The sequence below is a fragment of the Oryx dammah genome, unplaced genomic scaffold, assembly GCF_014754425.2.
Source record: "Oryx dammah isolate SB20612 unplaced genomic scaffold, SCBI_Odam_1.1 HiC_scaffold_29, whole genome shotgun sequence".
Lineage (NCBI taxonomy): Eukaryota > Metazoa > Chordata > Mammalia > Artiodactyla > Bovidae > Oryx > Oryx dammah.
In genome coordinates, this window is record NW_024070213.1 from 36,606,305 (window position 1) to 36,625,979 (window position 19,675).

Sequence of the window (19,675 nt, forward strand, 5' to 3'; positions counted from 1 at the left end):
GGAAGGCTACAGTCCATACGGTTAAAAAGAGTCGGACACGACCGAAGCCACTGAGCATGCATAGCCTGTATCAACAGATGAAAATTTAAGACCTTTACTTTAGAAACTTTCTCATGAAAGGAAACACAGGCAGCTGAGCTTGGGGAATGAGGGATCACGGCAAAGGGGTATTGGAAAAGCAAACGGAAATGACTTGCCTACAAGTTTGAAGAAGTTAGTTGTAGAAAGAAGTTAGTTATATACATATGTTTCTTTCTTTAAAGAATTAAATAGTATTTTTTAATAAAACTAAAACTTGAAAAAAGGAAACTTGTCTCAGAAGAGGTTACTGAATATTTAAGGTTAGGTGAATATAACTAGAAGACAGAAGATTTTTTGTGAAAGCTAGTATCTCTGACTTAATAAACCAGCAGGACTCGATATGAGTACAACACACCCAGTTGGCAAACAGGAAGGCCTAACATGTTTGTTTAGCTGTGTGTATATATGCTTACTTGTAGAGTTCAAAAACTGGGACTACATTCACAGATGTGACTTCACTGCAAAATTTTTACTCTGAAAAAGAACAGTTCACGTGCTCAAGTTCTAGAAGTAGTGTTCAGCGTGTGCAGGGAAATGGGGCAGAAACCATCACAACAGCTGGCTCCAAAGGACAAAGAGGTTCTCAGCGTCTGTGAGGTGGTCAGTGGAGCTGTCATCCACGCAGCTCAGAAACTGAAGGCCTATCTTGGATTTGAAGACACACCGAGCAATCTGTGCCCAGATCCAAACACTCTCAATGAGATCTTCTTAATCCACTTTGTCACTTTCTGCCAAGAGAAAGGAGCTGACAAGTGGCTCACCACCACCAAGATGACCAAGCACCAAGCCTTCCTCTTCGGGGCAGATTGGGTTTGGACCTTCTGGGGATCTGACAAACAAATACAGCTTCAATTGGCCGTGCAGACACTGCAGATGGCTTCTCTTCCTCCTGTGGAATCTGACCCCTCCAACCCAGATTCCAAGGCAGAAAAGTCTTCCAGCAAGAAAAGTAGGTTTGACAAGCTGGAAGAATTCTGTAACATGATAGGAGAGGACTGTCTTGGCCTGTGTATCATCTTTGGTGTGCCAGGAAACCCTAAAGACATCCGAGGAGTTGTCCTGGACAGTGTCAAGAGAGAGAGAATGAAGGGTCATCAGCCAGGAGGGACAGCTGTGGCACGATTCATCCTGGAAACAGAAGATTGTATCTCCATCAGGGAGCTGCTTGGAAACTGTCTGAGTAAGAAAGACAGGCTGAGAGAGGTGGGCAAGGTTTATATTAGCATCCTCTGAACTGGCTGTGTGAGATGAGACTGGCCTATAAGATAAAAAGAAAACAAAAATATGTTCTTCTAATAAGTTTATCATCATGGGATTTTTTTTCTCCCCTTCCCCCACCCCACATTGAATGAAAACCATCTCCTGGGTCAAAACATCCTAGTGTCATGATTATGGACAGAAAAAAAGCCTACCTGTATTTCAGGGAAAATGGGAAAATTTAGCTTAATCTTTTATTTATTATTCAACAATAAAAGTGGGAGGAAAGAATAATAAAGTCACCTTTAAAGTTCAACTTGAAAACAAATTGTGTTTGATAAGAGTAAGTCTAGCATTTAAAAGTGTAAAATGGGTTTTGACTGCTATGGGTTGGAGGTGGGGAGGGCAAGGGGGTGCAAAGGACTACAGAAGTTTTAGTTGTGTTTATTAATACAAAACCAGTTTCAATTCAGGACACATAAGCAAAACTGAGCCTGGTTTTCTTCCTCTCTACCCAGGCTCTCACCTCATCCCAAGCTGCTTGCTCTCTGCAGAGAGGACCTTGGTGGGATCCCTTGGGGACTTGTTTGAGTGTTAGCTTTACTTACGATTTTAACCCATATCACAATCTCTTGTAATAATGATTAACATCTATTTAGCATTTGCAGTAAGAAAAATATATATAAAAACTATCTTTACTTAAAAGCTGGGGTGAATTAAAACCACTCTAGGGAAGGAAAAATAAGTTTTCCTCTATGCTTCTAGAGGACAGAAGCAAAAAAATGCTTAAGGGAAGCTTGATTCATTCACACGATTGTTAAATGCTTGTTACTTGAAAGGCCCTGTTCCTTGCCTTGCCAGTCCAGCAGTAAAAAGAACAAAGTCCGTACTCTCAGGGAGTTTTCCTCTTAATGGTGGAACATGGACAATAAATTAATACCTGCATATATTGTAAACGCATATTTAAATAAATGTCAGGGGTGGTGTAAAGGAAAAGGAGATAGTATTTTATATGAGGTGGTTAAGGAAGGCCTCAGAGAGAAGGGGCAATTTACCAGAAATGTGAATGGAGAGAGATCATCAATGCAGGTATCTGGGAAAGAGTTCTAGACATTGGAATCTGCAGATGCCAAGGCCTGACCTGGGAATGGAGTTGATATGTTCGAGATATAGTAACAGAGGCAGAGTGAACAGGGAGAAGACTGATGGGAGACAGTCAGGGAAGGAGCCAGCAAACAGAAGAAGCAGATCACACTTGTAAGGACTCTGGATTTTATTCTGAGTGATATGGGGACAGACATGCCTTGACCTGACGTAGATACTAAAACCCTCACTCAGTTGCTGGGTGGAGACTAGACTGTAGGGAGGAAAGAGTAGCAGCAGAGCCCAGGGGGCAGCTAGGAAACTATTATAATAACTCAGAGGGGAAAAAAGACTTGGGGCTTCCCAAGTGGCTCAGTGATAAAGAGTCCTCCTGCCAATGCAGGAGACGTGGGTTCAATCCCTGGATCAGCAAGATCCCCTGGAGGGGGAAATGGCACCCCACTCCAGTATTCTTGCCTGGGAATCCCATGGACAGAGGAGCCTGGCCGGCTACAATCCATGGGGTCTCAGAGAGCTGGACACGACTGAGCATGCATGCGTGCTCACACACACAGTCACATACACATATGGGAGCAAAGAGTAGCCTCGAGCAAAGTGGCAGGAGAGAAGGGTGAAGAGGTCAGATTAGGAACAGTGGATGGTAAAGCATACATCATTTGCTGATGACTGGATGCAATATATCCCAATTAGAACATTTATTTCCAAACTTCTTAAATATGGCATTCCTTCATTCCAGGAAACCAAAAGTTCAAGGAAAACATTTTAGCCTTCTGTCTTCAATAAGTAGGTACAAACAGGCAAGAGAGGCATCTCTTCATGTTGTTAAGCAATAATTATTCCTACTTGAAATATGCCTGGAAGGTTTTCTCAGTCAATTTCTGTTTCCTTGTATAGAGTGACCCCTGCCTGCATCAGTGCTGTGTAGGGCAAGCTATCAAGGAGGTGGAATAAAAAGAGTTTGCAGCTTGGGATCAGAGGTGGGTTTCTACTTTTTAAAAGTAGAATCTAGAGGTTTAACTCTGTTTTCTTATCTGTGAAAGGGGAATGACTTCAGCTAATTCAAAGGAGACAATGCTTGTGACAACACTTTTCTATTTTATTGAAGGGTAAGCTTACCAAAATTTTAATGTGTCTAGTACAAATTGTAAGTATTCATGTGATAAAGAGCTGGAAGATATAAATCAAAGACTCACCATTTTTTTTAATAAAAATAAAGATGTGAAGCTTTTACTGATTTTAAAAAATACTGTATTCTCATGTTTTTTTAAAATCAGCATTTTTGTGTAAAGATTTAAGTACAGAAGAATAGAAAGTTACTTCTTCATGAGTCTTACACTGACTGCTGTTCCAGTTTACTGTTTACCATTCCAGAACTCGTGTTGTGTATTAAACATATTTTACACAAGTGTAATTATATGATCTACAAATGCCTTATAACCTGCATTTAAAAAAAAACTTCAAAGAAAAAAAAGGAAAAAAGAAAACTTCACTGAATATTGTGGACAATTTTCCATGTTAATACATTTATGTTCAGTTCAGTTCAGTCACTCAGTCGTGTCCAACTCTTTGCGACCCCATGAATCGCAGCATGCCAGGCCTCCCTGTCCATCACCATCTCCCGGAGTTCACTCAGACTCACGTCCATCGAGTCCATGATGCCATCCAGCTGTCTCATCCTCTGTCATCCCCTTCTCCTCCTGCCCCCAATCCCTCCCAGCATCAGAATCTTCCAATGAGTCAACTCTTCATGGGGTGGCCAAAGTACTGGAGCTTCAGCTTTAGCATCATTCCTTCCAAAGAAATCCCAGGGCTGATCTTCAGAATGGACTGGTTGGATCTCCTTGCAGTCCAAGGGACTCTCAAGAGTCTTCTCCAACACCACAGTTCAAAAGCATCAATTCTTCGCCGCTCAGCTTTCTTCACAGTCCAACTCTCACATCCATACATGACCACAGGAAAAACCATAGCCTTGACTAGACGGACCTTAGTCAGTTTAGTAATGTCTCTGCTTTTGAATATACTATCTAGGTTGGTCATAACTTTTCTTCCAAGGAGTGTCTTTTAATTTCATGGCTGCAGTCACCATCTGCAGTTAAAAAAAAAACAAACTGCATTTAAGAAAAAACTTCACTGATTATTGTGGTCAATTTTCCATGTTAATACATTTATATTCACTTTCCTCCTTTCTGGGGTGATATCAATGGTTCTGTTCTCAACCCTGCATGCATATTAGATTCACTTGGGAAACTTCAAAGCAAAGGAAAAAAAAAAAAAAAACACCAAGGCTGCAAACACACCGAGATCAACTGATCAGTATCTCAGAGAGAGAGAACCAAGACAGATTTTTTTTTAATCTCCTAAAGTAATTATAATGTTCAACTAGGATTAAGATGTGTTTAAGTAGTCCTCTCTGTTGTACGTATACACCATGATATACTTAATCTGTAATGTCTGGATGGATATTTGGATTCCAAAGTCCATCCACATCCCTGGATATATTTACATATTGTTTCTTTAACATGCTTGTGAATCAACATACTTCGCTCGCTCTTTTTGGTAAGCGTGTATTTATGTTTGAGTTCATTTTTCCAGCTTTACTGAGATATAATTGGCATGCAGCACAGGATAAGTTTAAGTGTACATCATCATAATTTGACTTAATACATTATGAAATGATTATCACAATAAGTTTAGTTAATGTCCATCTCATATAGATATAAGAAAAAAGCAAAAAACTTTTTTCCACGTGACAAGAACTCTCAGGATCTATTCTCTTCACAACTTTCAATTTTACCATACAGCAGTGTGAATTAGAGTCATCATGTTGTACATTACATCATTAGTACTTTATTTATCCTATAACTGGAAATTTGGTTCACTCACTTTTTATGTTATTTTTAAAATTAAAAACAGCTCCCTGACAGTCATTGGATTAATGCAGATTTCAAATATAGCAAAAACCAATTGTAAAAAAAATCTTAATATTTAAAATTGATCTACATATGTAGACTTGGCTATGTAATTTGTGGAACCAAATGCAACCTGAAAATAAAGAGTGTAAAAAATTTGTAAAAAATTTTGTAAAAAATTTCAAGACAGAGACAACAAACATTAAGCCAAGCACAGGGCTCTTCTATGTGTAAGTCACAAGCCCATGAAACTGACCTGACTTCTACATTTTGTTGGATTATTTGGTCATGAAGGCTTAAAAAAAGATTTTTATCATGATCGTTTATACTTCTAACATCTTTTCTAACTGAAAAATTATGTTATTCTTACTAACTTCTATGTACATGATAGTACATGCTTTACTCTTTATACTGCATGAAACAGCATTATTGCCCATTTATAGCATTACAAATGACATTTTAACTTTTAACATAGAATAAATTTCATAGTATTTGATATCAGAGAAAACAATAAGAATTTTCTGGCTCTTCTAACTCCAGAAGAATTGATCTACTTTAGTCTCAGGGAGAGAGTGAAACAAAAGGAAGAAATCATAAGCAGTTTGAATGAGGAACTGAATCTCTTAACATGTTGCTCAGAAATTGAGAAGTCTCTGGATATGAACTAATTCTCTAAGGATTCATTCTCAGTTCAGTTCAGTTCAGTCGCTCAGTCGTGTCCAACTCTTTGCGACCCCATGAATCGCAGCATGCCAGGCCTCCCTGTCCATCACCAACTCCCGGAGTTCACTCAGACTCACTTCCATTGAGTCAGTGATGCCATCCAGCCATCTCATCCTCTGTCGTCCCCTTCTCCTCCTGCCCCCAATCCCTCCCAGCATCAGAGTCTTTTCCAATGAGTCAACTCTTCACATGAGGTGGCCAAAGTACTGGAATTTCAGCTTCAACTTCATTCCTTCCAAAGAAATCCCAGGGCTGATCTCGTTCAGAATGGACTGGTTGGATCTCCTTGCAATCCAAGGGACTCTCCAGAGTCTTCTCCAACACCACAGTTCAAAAGCATCAATTCTTCAGTGCTCAACCTTCTTCACAGTCCAACTCTCACATCCATACATGACCACAGGAAAAACCATAGAATTCATTCTCATTTGTCCCTAAATGTCTATGAGATAGGCCTTGTACTTTATTCTACTAAAATATACAAAATTGAGAGAAAAAGTGGTTGCTGCATTGACCCTAAGCTTAATTTGAATGGCCACCTTTTATATTATGGCTTTGAAAACATTACTCACCTAATCACAGTGGTTTTCAGGAAGATGATACTGTTCCCATTTTCCCTGAAACTGAAGCTCAGTGAGTTTAGGTGGAGTTGCCCAAGATCACAAAGAAACAGAACCTGGACTCAAATCCCACATCCAACTGACTTAAAGGCCATGCTTTAAATCTTAAAAATGGAGGACGGGAGAATACCACGTGAAGATGGAGACAGAGATTAGAGTCATGTGTCTACAAACCAAGGAATGCCAGAAATTGCCAGCAACCATCAGAAACTAGGAGAGAGACAGAGAGGCATAAACAGATTTTCCATCAGACCCTCCAGAAGGAACCATCTCTTGCCAACACCTGGATTTTGGACTTCTAGTTTCAGAATTGTGAAAGAATAAATGTCTGTTGTTTTAAGTCACCCAGTTTCTGGTTCTTTGTTATAGCAGCCGTAGGAAGCGAACACACCATACTTCCACTTTGGAACAATAATGGGATGATAAAGAGGCCAGAAAAGATGAGGAAGGTGGTTACTACAAATACTTGTTATTATCATGCTGCATGCTTATTGATGCCCATAGCACACTGTTCACAGGTAGAATACGATAGGACACCTGCATACCTGCTCTACCTGGCATGCTTAACAAGGCGCAGTTCTATTTGTTTCCAGTTCTTCTTATTATAATTATCTGCTTTAAGAGAAGGCAATGGCACCCCATTCCAGTACTCTTGCCTGGAAAATCCCATGGGCGGAGGAGCCTGGTAGGCTGCGGTCCATGGGGTTGCTAAGAGACGGACACGACTGAGCGATTTCACTTTGACTTTTTACTTTCATGCATTGCAGAAGGAAATGGCAACCCACTCCAGTGTTCTTACCTGGAGAATCCCAGGGACGGGGGAGCCTGGTGGGCTGCTGTCTATGGGGTCACACAGAGACGGACACAACTGAAGCAATTTAGCAGCAGCAGCATATCGATTGAAAAAATAGAGGATAATTTTATTAAGGGTTGTATGTTAATCCATCCTAGGGTAGAAAATAAGAGAGCTCCTTTAAGGATTACCATCATTTTCTAGGTCTGATGAGTTCTGCCTTTTTGTAATTCTAACCTGATCTACACACAAGCTAACAGAATCATTGATTATAGTTAAAGCCTATAGGAGCTTTCTTAGTGGTTCAGGCCATAAAGAATCTGTGTTCAATGCAGGAGAGCCAGGTTCAATACCTGGGTTCGGAAGATCCTCTAAAGAAGGGAAGGATCACCCACTCTAGTATTCTTGCCTAGAGAATTCCTTGGGCAGAGGAGTCTGGCAGGCTACAGTCCATGGGGGTCTCAAAGAGCTGGACAGTACTGAGGGACTAACTTTTCCACTTTCTAATTTTCAAAGCCTAAATGGCACAGGAGATCAATATGCTAATATTACACCCAGATATATGATGGAATATGATCACAGATTCTAAAGATGGTGAGGTCAAGTTTTAAACTCAACCCTCTTCCACAACACAAGAGAAGACTCTACACATGGACATCACCAGATGGTCAATACTGAAGTCAGACTGATTATATTCTTTGCAGCCAAAGATGGAGAAGCTGTATACAGTCAGAAAAAACAAGACTGGGATCTGACTGTGACTCAGATCATTAACTCCTTATTGCCAAATTCAGACTTATATTGAAGAAACTAGGGAAAACCACTAGACCATTCAGGGTATGACCTACATCAATTCCCTTATGATTATACAGTGGAAGTGACAAATAGATTCAAGGGATTAGATCTGATAGAGTGCCTGAAGAACTATGGATGGAGGTCTGTGACATTGTACAGAAGGCAGTGATAAGACTATCCCCAAGAAAAACAAATGCAAAAAGGCAAAACGGTTGTCTGAAGAGGCCTTACACATAAATATGAAAACAAAAGTGAAATTAAAAGGAGAAAAGGAAAGATATACCCATTTGAATGCAGAGTTCCAAAGAATAGCAAAGAGAGATAAGAAAGCCTTCCTCAGAGACCAATGCAAAGAAATAGGGGAAAACAATAGAATGGGAAAGACTACAGATCTCTTCAAGAAAATTAGAGATACCAAGGGAACTTTTCATGCAAAGATGAGCACAATAAAGGACAGAAATGGTATGGACCTAACAAGCAGAAGATATTAAAAAGAGGTATTAACAAGAAATACACAGAAGAACTATACAGAAAAGATCTTCACGACCCAGATAATCATGATGGTGTGAACACTCACCTAGAGCCAGACATCCTGGAATGCAAAGACAAGTGGGCCTTAGGAAGCATCCCTACGAACAAAGCTAGTGGAGGTGATGGAATTCCAGTAGAGCTATTTTGAATCCTAAAAGATGATGCTGTGAAAGCACTGCACTCAATATGCCAGCTAATTTGGAAAACTCAGCAGTGACCACAGGACTGAAAGAAGTCAGTTTTCATTCCAATCCCAAAGAAAGGCAATGCCAAGGAATGCTCAAACTACTGAATGATTGCACTCATCTCAAATGCTAGCAAAGTAATGCTCAAAATTCTTCAAGCCAGGATTCAAAAGAATGTGAACTGTGAAATTCCAGATGTTCAAGCTGGTTTTAGAAAAGGCAGAGGAACCAGAGATCAAATTGCCAACATCCGCTGGATCATCAGAAAAGCAAGAGAGTTCCAAAGAAACATCTATTTCTGCTTTATTGACTCCACCAAAGCCTTTGACTGTGTGTATCACAACAAACTGTGGAAAATTCTGAAAGAGATGGGAATACCAGACCCCCTGACCTACCTCCTAGGAAATCTGCATACAGGTCAAGAAGCAACAGTTAGAACTGGATATGGAACAACAGACTGGTTCCAAGTCTGGAAAGGAGCACATCAAGGCTGTATATTTTCACCCTGCTTATTTAACTTATATGCAGAGTACATCATGAAAAATGCTGGACTGGATAAAGCATAAGCTGGAATCAAGATTGCAGGGAGAAATATCAATAAACTCAGATATGCAGATGATACCACCCTTATGGCAGAAAGTGAAAAAGAACTTAAGAGCCTCTTGATGATAGTGAAAAAGGAGAGTGAAAAAGTTGAGTTAAAACTCAACATTCAGAAAACTAAGATCCTGGCATCTAGTCCCATCATTTCATGGCAAATAGATGGGGAAACAGTGGAAACAGTGAGAAACTTTATTTTTCTGGGCTCCAAAAATCACTCCAGATGGTGACTGCAGCCATGAAATTAAAAACTCCTTGCGCCTTGGAAGAAAAGTTATGACCAACCTATACAGCATATTAAAAAGCAGAAACATTTCTTTGCCAACAAAGGTCCATCTAGTCAAAGGTATGGTTTTTCCAGTAGTCATGTCTGGATGTGAGAGTTGGACTATAAAGAAAGGTGAGCACTGAAGAACTGGTGGTTTTGAACTGTGGTGTTGGAGAAGATTCTTGAGAATCCCTTGGACAGCAAGGCGATCCAACCAGTCCATCCTAAAGGAAATCAGTCCTGAATATGCATTGGAAGGACTGATGCTGAAGCTGAAACTTCATTACTTTGGCCATCTGATGCAAAGAACTGACTCATTTGAAAATACCCTGATGCTGGGAAAGATTGAAGGCAGGAGGAGAAGGGGAGGACAGTGGATGAGATGGTTGGATGGCTCACCCACTCAATAGACATGAGTTTAAGTAAACTCCGGGAGCTGTTGATGAACAGGGAAGCCTGGCATGCTGCAGCCCACCGGGTCGCAATGAATTGTAAAAGACGGAGAGACTGAACTGAACTCAACTAGTCTGGATCAAGAGGCCGTCCTTTTACTTATTATTGGATACTGCCTCTCTCCTTAAAGCACATCACTTGCACTAGCTGAAGACTTCCTTTAATTCAAGAAAGTGCAGAAAAGCAGCAACTGCAAAGAAACAGGGCCTTAGCTTAGACTGCCAGACTCCCAGACCATCTGAGATTCCGCCCTCCAATAAGCCACATTTCTCCCATCCTCTATGGTCCTTCTTTACAACTGTCTTTGGACTGACAGCTTAGATTTTTCACAAAATCTTTTTGTTTTCTTTCCATTCCTTTCTCTACGTGGAGAGTATTTTCTTGCACAGTTGGTTGACTCCGACTTTGCATTCCGAGGCCCACGTGCTTCCTGTTTCTCCAGCCCAGGGGCGGGGCAAGGCTCGCCAGCCTGCGCAGTAGGGCCTCAAGCCCGCCCCTTGACCCGGAGCCGCGCTTGTCCTCTCCGGCTTGCCGTCTTGGCCAACATGGCGGCCCCCTCGCTCCCTGCGTGGTTGGCTTTGCAGACGCGAGCCAGGACCCTTCGTGCCTTTTCCACCGCTGTGTCTCCTGTCACTGGCGCTCCGAGACTAAGCCCGCGTGAGTGTCTGCCGCGTCGCCTCCGGGCTTTGGGGGCTGTAAGCGGGCGGAATACGGGCGCATGATGGCGGCTGCGGTGGCGGAGCCAGAGCCACCCTGGGGATTCAAGTACGTCCTCCGTGCCGGTCACTGGTCCGTCTAGTAGTAGGAAACCGCGGACTTAGGTGTGCCCCCTGCGCGGAGTGTCGCCTAGCTCCTGGCAGTCAGTTTCTCTTTCTGGTCCTTGGGGCGCCGCGGACTTGCTTCCCCACCTTCTCCGTGACCTGCGCTTTCCGGTAGTCTCTCCCAGGGCCAGCGGTACAAGTCTCTCTCTGATTGCTGGTTCTCGGAATATTTGTTGGGTGATGCTTAACCACAGATTTTCCCGAAATTTAAGAGAGGCCCACAAATGGCCTGAAACAAGGTACAGCTCTGAATTCCAGGGCTAGCTATGTCACCAAAGGGGGTTGACCTTCATTCAGTAGGCGTACTGAGGTGACCTTCATTCAAGAGAGATTTTAGGGCTACCCGATACCGTTCTTGCCTTGGAGGAATCTAGTGGAAAAGTCTAGTTGTGGGTAGACTAGCTAGGAGTACTGTGCTGTGTTAGGTGCCGTTAATAGAATCGTGAATACAGTAAGGAGGTGGGAACACCGAGCAGGAACCCTCAAGAGTCAAAAAAGCTCTGTCGAGGGAGCGTTGCCAGTCATTCGTCTTGTCTTATCCGTGCTATTTTCTTTAATATTTCTAGTAGTGATACTTCTCACTGTCCAGTTTAGGCCACCATATCTCCCGTTTGCCATAGTTTATTTGCTGGTCTCTATTTCTACTCTTACTCTCCTACATTGGATTTTCACAATAGCCAGAGTGAAGTGTGCACAAAGCGAATCTTAACTTGCCACTCCCATGTTCAAAATATACAAAAGATTTTTCATGGCTTTGAGATAAACGGTAAATCCCTTAATGCATCATCATAGCACTTAATAGTCTTAACACTTTTTAATCATTCGTTCATCTATTCATTCTGCAAATAAACTCCTACTGTGTGCTAGGTAGCGTTCTAGATACTGGAATATAGCAGGGCCCTTCAGAATTCCCTGGTGATCCATTGGTTAAGGATCCACCTACCGATGCAGGACAAAAGGGTTTGATCCCTGGTCAGGGAAGATCGCACATGCGGCAGGGCAAGTAAACCAGTGCACCAGTGCACAGCTACTGAGCCTGTACTCTAGAGTCTGGGAGTCGCAACTACTGAGCCCAAGTGCTGCAACGACTGAAACCCGAAGACCATGGAGTCTGTGCTCCGTAACAGGAGAAGCCACCAGAATGAGAAGCCTTTCTTCGCTGCAACTAGAGAAAAGCCTGCCCAACACTGAAGACCTAGTGCAGCCAAAGATAAATAAATGAATAATCATAAAAACAGGTCCTTCATCTCATGAAGTTTACATTCTTGGTAGGAAATCAGATTATAAATAGGTAAACAATGTCAGATGCTATGAAGAAAAATAAAATAGGGCCTTGAGAATAATAGATTGGGGGAATAGAGGCTGTGAAAGTGAAGTCGCTCAGTCGTATTCGACTCTTTGCGACCCCATGGACTGTAGCCTGTCAGGCTCCTCTGTCCATGGGATTTTCCAGGCAAGAGTGCTGGAGTGGATTGCCATTTCCTTCTCCAGGGGATCTTCCTGACCCAGGAATCGAACCCGGGTCTCCTGCGTTGCAGGCAGACGCTTTACGGTCTAGGGCAAGACAAGATCGGATAGTCAGGAGAGAACTCCCTAAGGAAGTGATGTTTGAGCATCTCTGGGAAGAGCCTTGTTGGTATAGGGAGCTGAAAGTATAGAAGCTCAAAAGTAGAATGAGGTTATGGGTGTGACCAAGAAACAAAAAGAAGACCAGTGTGGCTGGAGCTAAAGTGAGTAAAGAGGAGAAGTAAAAGATGTCAGAAAGATACATAATGACCTGATCTGGTAAAGGCTTGTAGGCATTTGGCTTGGATTTGGGATCACATTGGTAGGTTTTGAACAGGAGGTGAGGTAATGTGATTTATACTTTTGAAAGATCACTGACTGCTGTTTGGTGAGCTTGGTGTAAGAGTGGGAGCCAGGAGACCAGTTTGAAAGCTGTTGTAGTGCTCCAAATGAGATGGTAGTGACTTGGATTGACCTAACAGTGGAAATGCTGGTGTGGTTGGACTTGGGATATATTTTGAAGGCAGCACTAACAAGACTCCCTGATGGATTTGATATGGGGCCTTGAGCCAAAGTCTCAAGGAAACATGTTAGATTTTGAGCAGTTGGATGAATGGTGATAGCGTTTACAGGAACTGAGGAGACTGAAGAGAGAAATCAAGAGCTCTGTGATGTGTTTTAGTTGAGATGCCTGTTGAATGTATCTCTGACGTTTTATTAAAAAATTTTTTTTACTTATTTATCTAGCTGTGCTGGGTCTTAGTTGAGGCATCTAAGGCACCTTAGATGCATCTTAATTGAGGCACCTTAGTTGAGGCAAAATCTAGTTCCCTGACCAGGGCTAGAACACAGGCTCCCTGTGTTGGGAGTGCAGAATCTTAGCGACTGGACCATCAGGAAAATCCCTGTCTCAGACCTATTAAATACCACTTTTCTGGGTGCTCTTTATGCCCTACTCTTAAATTTCAGCCATTTTGAACTTGTTTACTTTGATTTTCCAGCTTCTCTTTCACTCTAGAACACTTTTTCTTACTTGCCTATTCCCATGGCTTCCTCCTGCTCATCTTTAAGTTTTTTTCCCCAGTTAACTGACTAAGTTGGGTCCCCTGCTGTATGTTTACATTAATATTTATCACTCTTTATTGAAATTTCTTGCTAGATAGTTACCTTATATGACCGACTGCATTCAGTAAGAGCAAGGACTATGTGTCTGTTGTTCATTGCTGCCTTTTGAGTTGCTGGTACACAGTACCACTCAAACAATTTTTTAATGAATCAGTGAATTACTGTTGAGGGGTGAATAAGAATTTATCAGATCAAGGAATGAGGTGGAGAGGGAGTAGAGGACAGAAGCCAGGCAGATGAAAGGGAGACACATTCCAGGCAGAACAGAAAGTTCAGAGAAAAACTCAGGGGCCTGGTACTGAAAGTCCAGTGTAGCCTAGGGCTTTGTGAAAGGAAGTGAAGCTGGAGACAGTAGTTCAGAGTGTGAAGTCTTTTGTGCTGAGCTTTCATTATCCTAACACCTTGTCTTTAGTTTTCTTGGCTAAATGACCTCTAAATAAGGATAATATATTTAGTGCTTATAGTTACTGTGAAGAATAAGATTTAAAAAGATCATGAAAAGCATTTAGCTCAGTGTCTGGATGTGTTAAAGTACTGAATATAGTTATTTCATATTATTTTAGTATAGCAAAACATTAATTTAGAGAGATATAAGTTAATATTTTAAAAGATAGTGTATATAAATAATTTATCTTGTACAGTTATGTGATTTATTAGGAATAACTATGATTTTTGTTATTGTTGATGCTATTGTAGCATTGGCAGTTCTACTTAACAATAGAGACAGAAAACTGAAGGTTATTTTGTGTGTGTGCGTAAAGAACAGAGTAATACCAGATATGAGCAAATATATGTTAGAACATTTCAAACCAGTTGTTTCTCAGTTCAGTTCAGTTCAGTCACTCAGTTGTGTCCGACTCTTTGCAACCCCATAAATCACGGCACACCAGGCCTCCCTGTCCATCACCAACGATAAAGATGCAAAATACTTATTTCTAACTAGATATTTCAACTTGGGAGAGTGAGTTTATTTGACAACCTTAAAAGTTATTAAAAATACATCTTTAGTTGATGAGCTAACTATATCTTATCATCCTGGTGGCTCAGTCTGTAAAGAATCCACCCACAATGCGGGAGACCTGGGTTCAGTCCCTGGATTGGGAAGATCCCCTGGAGAAGGGGAATGGCAGCCCTCTCAGTGTTCTTACCTAGAGAATCCCCATGGACTGAGGAGTCTGGACGGCTACAGTCCATGGGGTCGCAAAGAGTCGGACACGACTGAGCAACTAAGCACATGTATTGTCAATCACAGTATATTTTCAAGTAACTCTTGACTTTTCTCATCTATTTCTGACTTTTCATTTGCATTAAAATGATTTACTCTCTGAACTTACAGAAAATGGGTTATTGTCTCAATGTGGAACAACTCCGTACTAATTAAAATTCTCTGCAACTGTTGTGTTGTCTTTTAGCTACAACAGAAAGAACCTCCAGACATGAAAGGCCACCAAGAAGAAAGGTAAGCAGTTAACGTACTCTGGTGTAGACTGCTGTGTGGGTTTCTGATCTAAAGTAAGGCAGATCTTCGTTAGGAGGTAGAGGGTGCCACATGAGCAGGCTTCAAATGGGCATGTGCACGGGCGACCCTGAAGCCCTGGCTCTGTCTAGTCTTTGGTTGGTTTTGTCAATTCCCTGAGAATGGATCCTCTTTTCAGAAGCAGACTCACTCACTTACTCCCAGGAAATAGGTAGATAAACCAGAATAAAAAATTGTTTTTGACGATGCCTTGAACAGTCAGGCAGCCTGGGATGTATTCGTTCATCTAACCAGTTTAGTCTCACCCTGTGGGCATCGTCATGGAGGAATCCATATTGTAAGGTCCCTTCATAAGTGTGGATTCAGAACAAAGGCACATTAGTTGGAAGTTAAGTGGCACCAAATTTGGAAAACTCAGCAGTGGCCACAGGACTGGAAAAGGTCAGTTTTCATTCCAATCCCAAAGAAAGGCAAAGCCAAAGAATGCTCAAACTACCGAACTCTCACACACTAATAAAGAAATGCTCAAAATTCTCCAAGCCAGGCTTCAGCAATACGTGAACCATGAACTACCAGATGTTCAAGCTGGTTTTAGAAGAGGCAGAAGAACCAGAGATCAAATTGCCAACATCTGCTGGATCATCGCAAAAGCAAGAGAGTTCCAGAAAAACATCTATTTCTGCTTTATTGACTATGCCAAAGCCTTTGACTGTGTGGATCATAATAAACTGTGGAAAATTCTTCAAGAGATGGGAATACCAGACCAACTGACTTGCCTCTTGAGAAATCTGTATGCAGGTCAGGAAGCAACAGTTAGGACTGGACATGGAACAACAGACTGATTTCAAATAGGGAAAGGAGTACGTCAAGGCTGTATATTCTCACCCTGCTTATTTAACTTCTATGCAGAGTACATCATGAAAAATGCTGGACTGGATAAAGCACAAGCTGGGATCAAGATTGCTGGGAGAAATCTCAATAACCTCAGATATGCAAATGACACCACCCTTATGGCAGAAAGTGAAGAAGACCTAAAGAGCCTCATGATGAAAGTGAAAGAGGAGACTGAAAGAGTTGGCTTAAAACTCAGCATTCAGAAACCTAAGATCATGGCATCTGGTCCCATCACTTCATGGCAAATAGATGTGAAAACAGTGGCTGACTTTATTTTTTGGGCTCCAAAATCACTGCAGATGGTGACTGCAGCCATGAAATTAAAAGATGCTTGTTCCTTGGAAGGAAAGTTATGACCAACCTAGGCAGCATATTAAAAAGCAGAGCCATTTCTTTGCCAACAAAGGTCTATCTAGTCAAGGCTATGGTTTTTCCAGTAGTCATGTATGGATGTGAGAGCAGGACTGTAAAGAAAGCTGAGCACTTAAGAATTGATGCTTTTGAACTGTGGTGTTGGAGAAGACTCTTGAAAGTCCCTGGACAGCAAGGAGATCCAACCAGTCCATCCTAAAGGAGATTGGTCCTGAGTGTTCATTGGAGGGACTGATGTTGAAGCTGAAACTCCAATATTTTGGCCACCTGATGCAAAGGGCTGACCCATTTGAAAAGACCCTAATGTTGGAAAAGATTGAGGGCAGGAGGAGATGGGGACAACAGAGGATGAGATGGTTGGATGGCACATCACCGACTCAATGGAGATGAGTTTGTGTAAACTCCGGGAGTTGGTGATGAAGAGGGAGGCCTGGCATGCTGCAGTCCATGGGGTCGCAAACAGTCAGGCACGACTGAGCGACTGAACTGAACTGAAGTGGCACCATTTATAATCATATAGAGTACTCATTTTCACAGGAGTACTAACTGCTTCCAGGATATATGCTACACTGGTCTGTTGCTTAGAAGGATACCTAGTTTTGCATCTTCGAACCTTCCTTTTGGGTTTAAAGGGAATGCTGGCCATCCTCATCTGTCAAATACAGTTTAAAAAATAAATGTTAATGTGATTGACTAAGTTATCATATAGCTATTCTCTGGGCTTGGAAGACATTTCTCATTATGTGTCTATTCAGTTAGTTTAATCTTAATTTATTTCTAAATTCTTATTCTTTATTTTTCTTATTTCTTGTTTTCCTTATTTCAAATTCTCATTGTTATCTCGTGTACTGACTTTCACTGAAGTTTTAAAAATTATTCAACATATACTGTTACTGACCCCTTCATAAACAATATGCAGAAAGTTTGCTAAAAGACTGTAAGAGAAATTTTTTTTGTAAAGCAAATGTGCTATTAAAGAGTTCCTTTCCACGGGGTTTGAGGAAACTGCCAAGGATATTTAGGTAGGTTTGTTTTGGGGTGTTTTTTTTTATTTCAACAGCAGCAGTTACGGGACGTCAGATTTTATATAGGTTGCAAGTCTTTGTGTTTCTCTTAATTGTACCTTTTTTCCTTTAAAGTTCATGTTTATATTTAAAATATTAAATTGTTTTACATTCTTCAGGCATTACCTCCCAGGACAGAGAAAATGTCTGTTGACCAGGACTGGCCTAGTGTTTACCCTGTTGCAGCTCCATTTAAACCCTCCGCAGTACCTCTTCCTGTTCGAATGGGTTATCCAGTAAAAAGGGGAGTGCCCATGGCTAAGGAGGGAAATCTGGAACTTCTAAAGGTAGGATAAGTTGCTGGTTCATTGGCTGAAACTTATATTTAAATAAATGTTGATTTCCCTCTGACACCTACCCTCCCCCTGCTCTTGCAGCCACCATCCCCCGCAACACTTCAAGGTTCAGTGCATAGCAGCTTACTGTATTTTAACTCAGTTGTTTTGGGGGTAATAATGGATACTGTGTTTTACTTATCCCTTGGAACGATGGCTCAAAGAATTCTAGGCATTTAAGAATGGGTAATTAACTGGTCTTGTGGCTTCCTTTTGGCTTTTTTTTCTATTGTATCTTTTCTGTTGTGTTTTTCAAGCAGAACTAAATGAAATAACCTAATTTGAGAGGAGTGAAGTTTTTACTTTTAAAAAAGGGATTTAAAAACTTTCTAGAAAATTAATTTAGTATTATTGTTATAGTCCTTAAACTTCTTTATTTCGTGAAGCAAAATAGATCATGTTAAATGCTTCAGTTAAATGCATCTATAATGAGTTGATAACACCTTTTGTGACTTATGGAAAGTAGACTTCTTAAAATATAAATGTCCGTCACCAGGGAATGCATGTCTTAGATGGTTTCCTTTTACCTACAATGAAATTATCATCAAGGAATTGTCTTTTCTACTAAATGAGAGAAACTGTATTTTCTACTTCACGAAAAACAAAAATTTGCTAAAAGTTGATGGTAAAAAAATGAGATAGTAAATAAACAAATTTTTTTTAATGAGATAGTAACATGGAAAGGGGATCATCTTTTGCTGGGGACAGGCAGATGAAATTTGGACAAGGTAACATTTCAAGAGATAAAGCAAACACTTGTAAAACTAATCTTTTCTTCAAATGGAAGAGAAGAATTCAACTTAGTTTAAAGAAAAAAAAACTTTGGAAAATATCACTGAGAGAGAGAGAGTAACAATATGTTTATAATGTTGTAATGGTGGTCGTGAATGGAATTTTAATAAATATAAAAATCTGAACATTTAATGCATGCTGTCCCTTTCAAGAATCACCATATGCTTAATCCAGTGATATGGTCTGTTCCCAGTAAGTGCCATATGGATAAGCTTGTAAACTGAGGTAACATATGCAGAGTTCATAAAGCAGTGCCAATATAAATCCTGTGTAAGCATTCACTATTATTTTTTTCCTTTTATGACTTTGAGTCACATTTCAAAAATTAGAAGTATAGAAAATGAAGTCACCCACCCCCATAATCCCACTATTTGGTGTCTGTTTTCTCTTGTTTAAAATAACCATTTTCTGATTGGTACTTAAGATTCCAGACATAATGTTTGGAGGAACTTTCTGCTTGTTCAGATTTTCTTTCAAAATAAGTTTCTTTAAACTACATTTTCTCTTTAGATGCTTAACATTATTTTTAAAATATCCTGCTGCTGCTAAGTTGCTTCAGTTGTGTCCGACTCTGTGCAACCACATAGACGGCAGTCCACCAGGCTCCCCCGTCCCTGGGATTCTCCAGGCAAGAACACTGGAGTGGGTTGCCATTTCCTTCTCCAATATCCTAGGAAGTGTTAATTATTTATTTGAAGGAATCAAATCGCTGACCTTACCTAAGTTTTCATTGGCCCTGTAAATAGAGAACCTTTCAATGTATTATAAACATAGTCCCAAGTTCATTTAACTATTCATTTAAGATTTCCTTGCTTTGTTTCTTCATTCCATTCAATTCATAAAATGTCTGTTAAGGATAAAACAGAAAATGTCTTGCAGTGGTATGTGTTTCAGGGGGATTAAGATTATTTAACAATGGTCTGTGTCTTTAAGTGTTTTCAGTTTTACAAGGGAAATATGTACACCTGTAGATTTGTGGCAGGAATAATACTATAAAAATAATGTTTTTTTCTCTACCATTATTCTTATAAGA

At 40.7% G+C, this 19,675-nt stretch overlaps 2 protein-coding genes across 2 annotated transcripts in view; both read left to right on the top strand.

Annotated features, from left to right (window-relative positions):
• Window positions 1-512: 512 nt before the first annotated feature.
• On the top strand, window positions 513-1,526 carry REP15 (RAB15 effector protein). The gene has a single exon (XM_040234613.1). It carries the CDS (start codon window positions 616-618, stop codon window positions 1,312-1,314), a length of 699 nt encoding a protein of 232 aa, XP_040090547.1. The 5' UTR covers window positions 513-615; the 3' UTR covers window positions 1,315-1,526.
• Window positions 1,527-10,668: 9,142 nt separating this feature from the next.
• MRPS35 (mitochondrial ribosomal protein S35) overlaps window positions 10,669-19,675 on the top strand; it is a 46,590-nt gene continuing 37,583 nt past the window's right edge. The window contains exons 1-3 of the mRNA XM_040234615.1: window positions 10,669-10,913; window positions 15,121-15,167; window positions 17,635-17,802. Of these exons, the coding sequence (XP_040090549.1) occupies window positions 10,802-10,913; window positions 15,121-15,167; window positions 17,635-17,802 (327 nt within the window). The 5' untranslated portion in view covers window positions 10,669-10,801. The remainder of the gene's footprint in view (window positions 10,914-15,120; window positions 15,168-17,634; window positions 17,803-19,675) is intronic.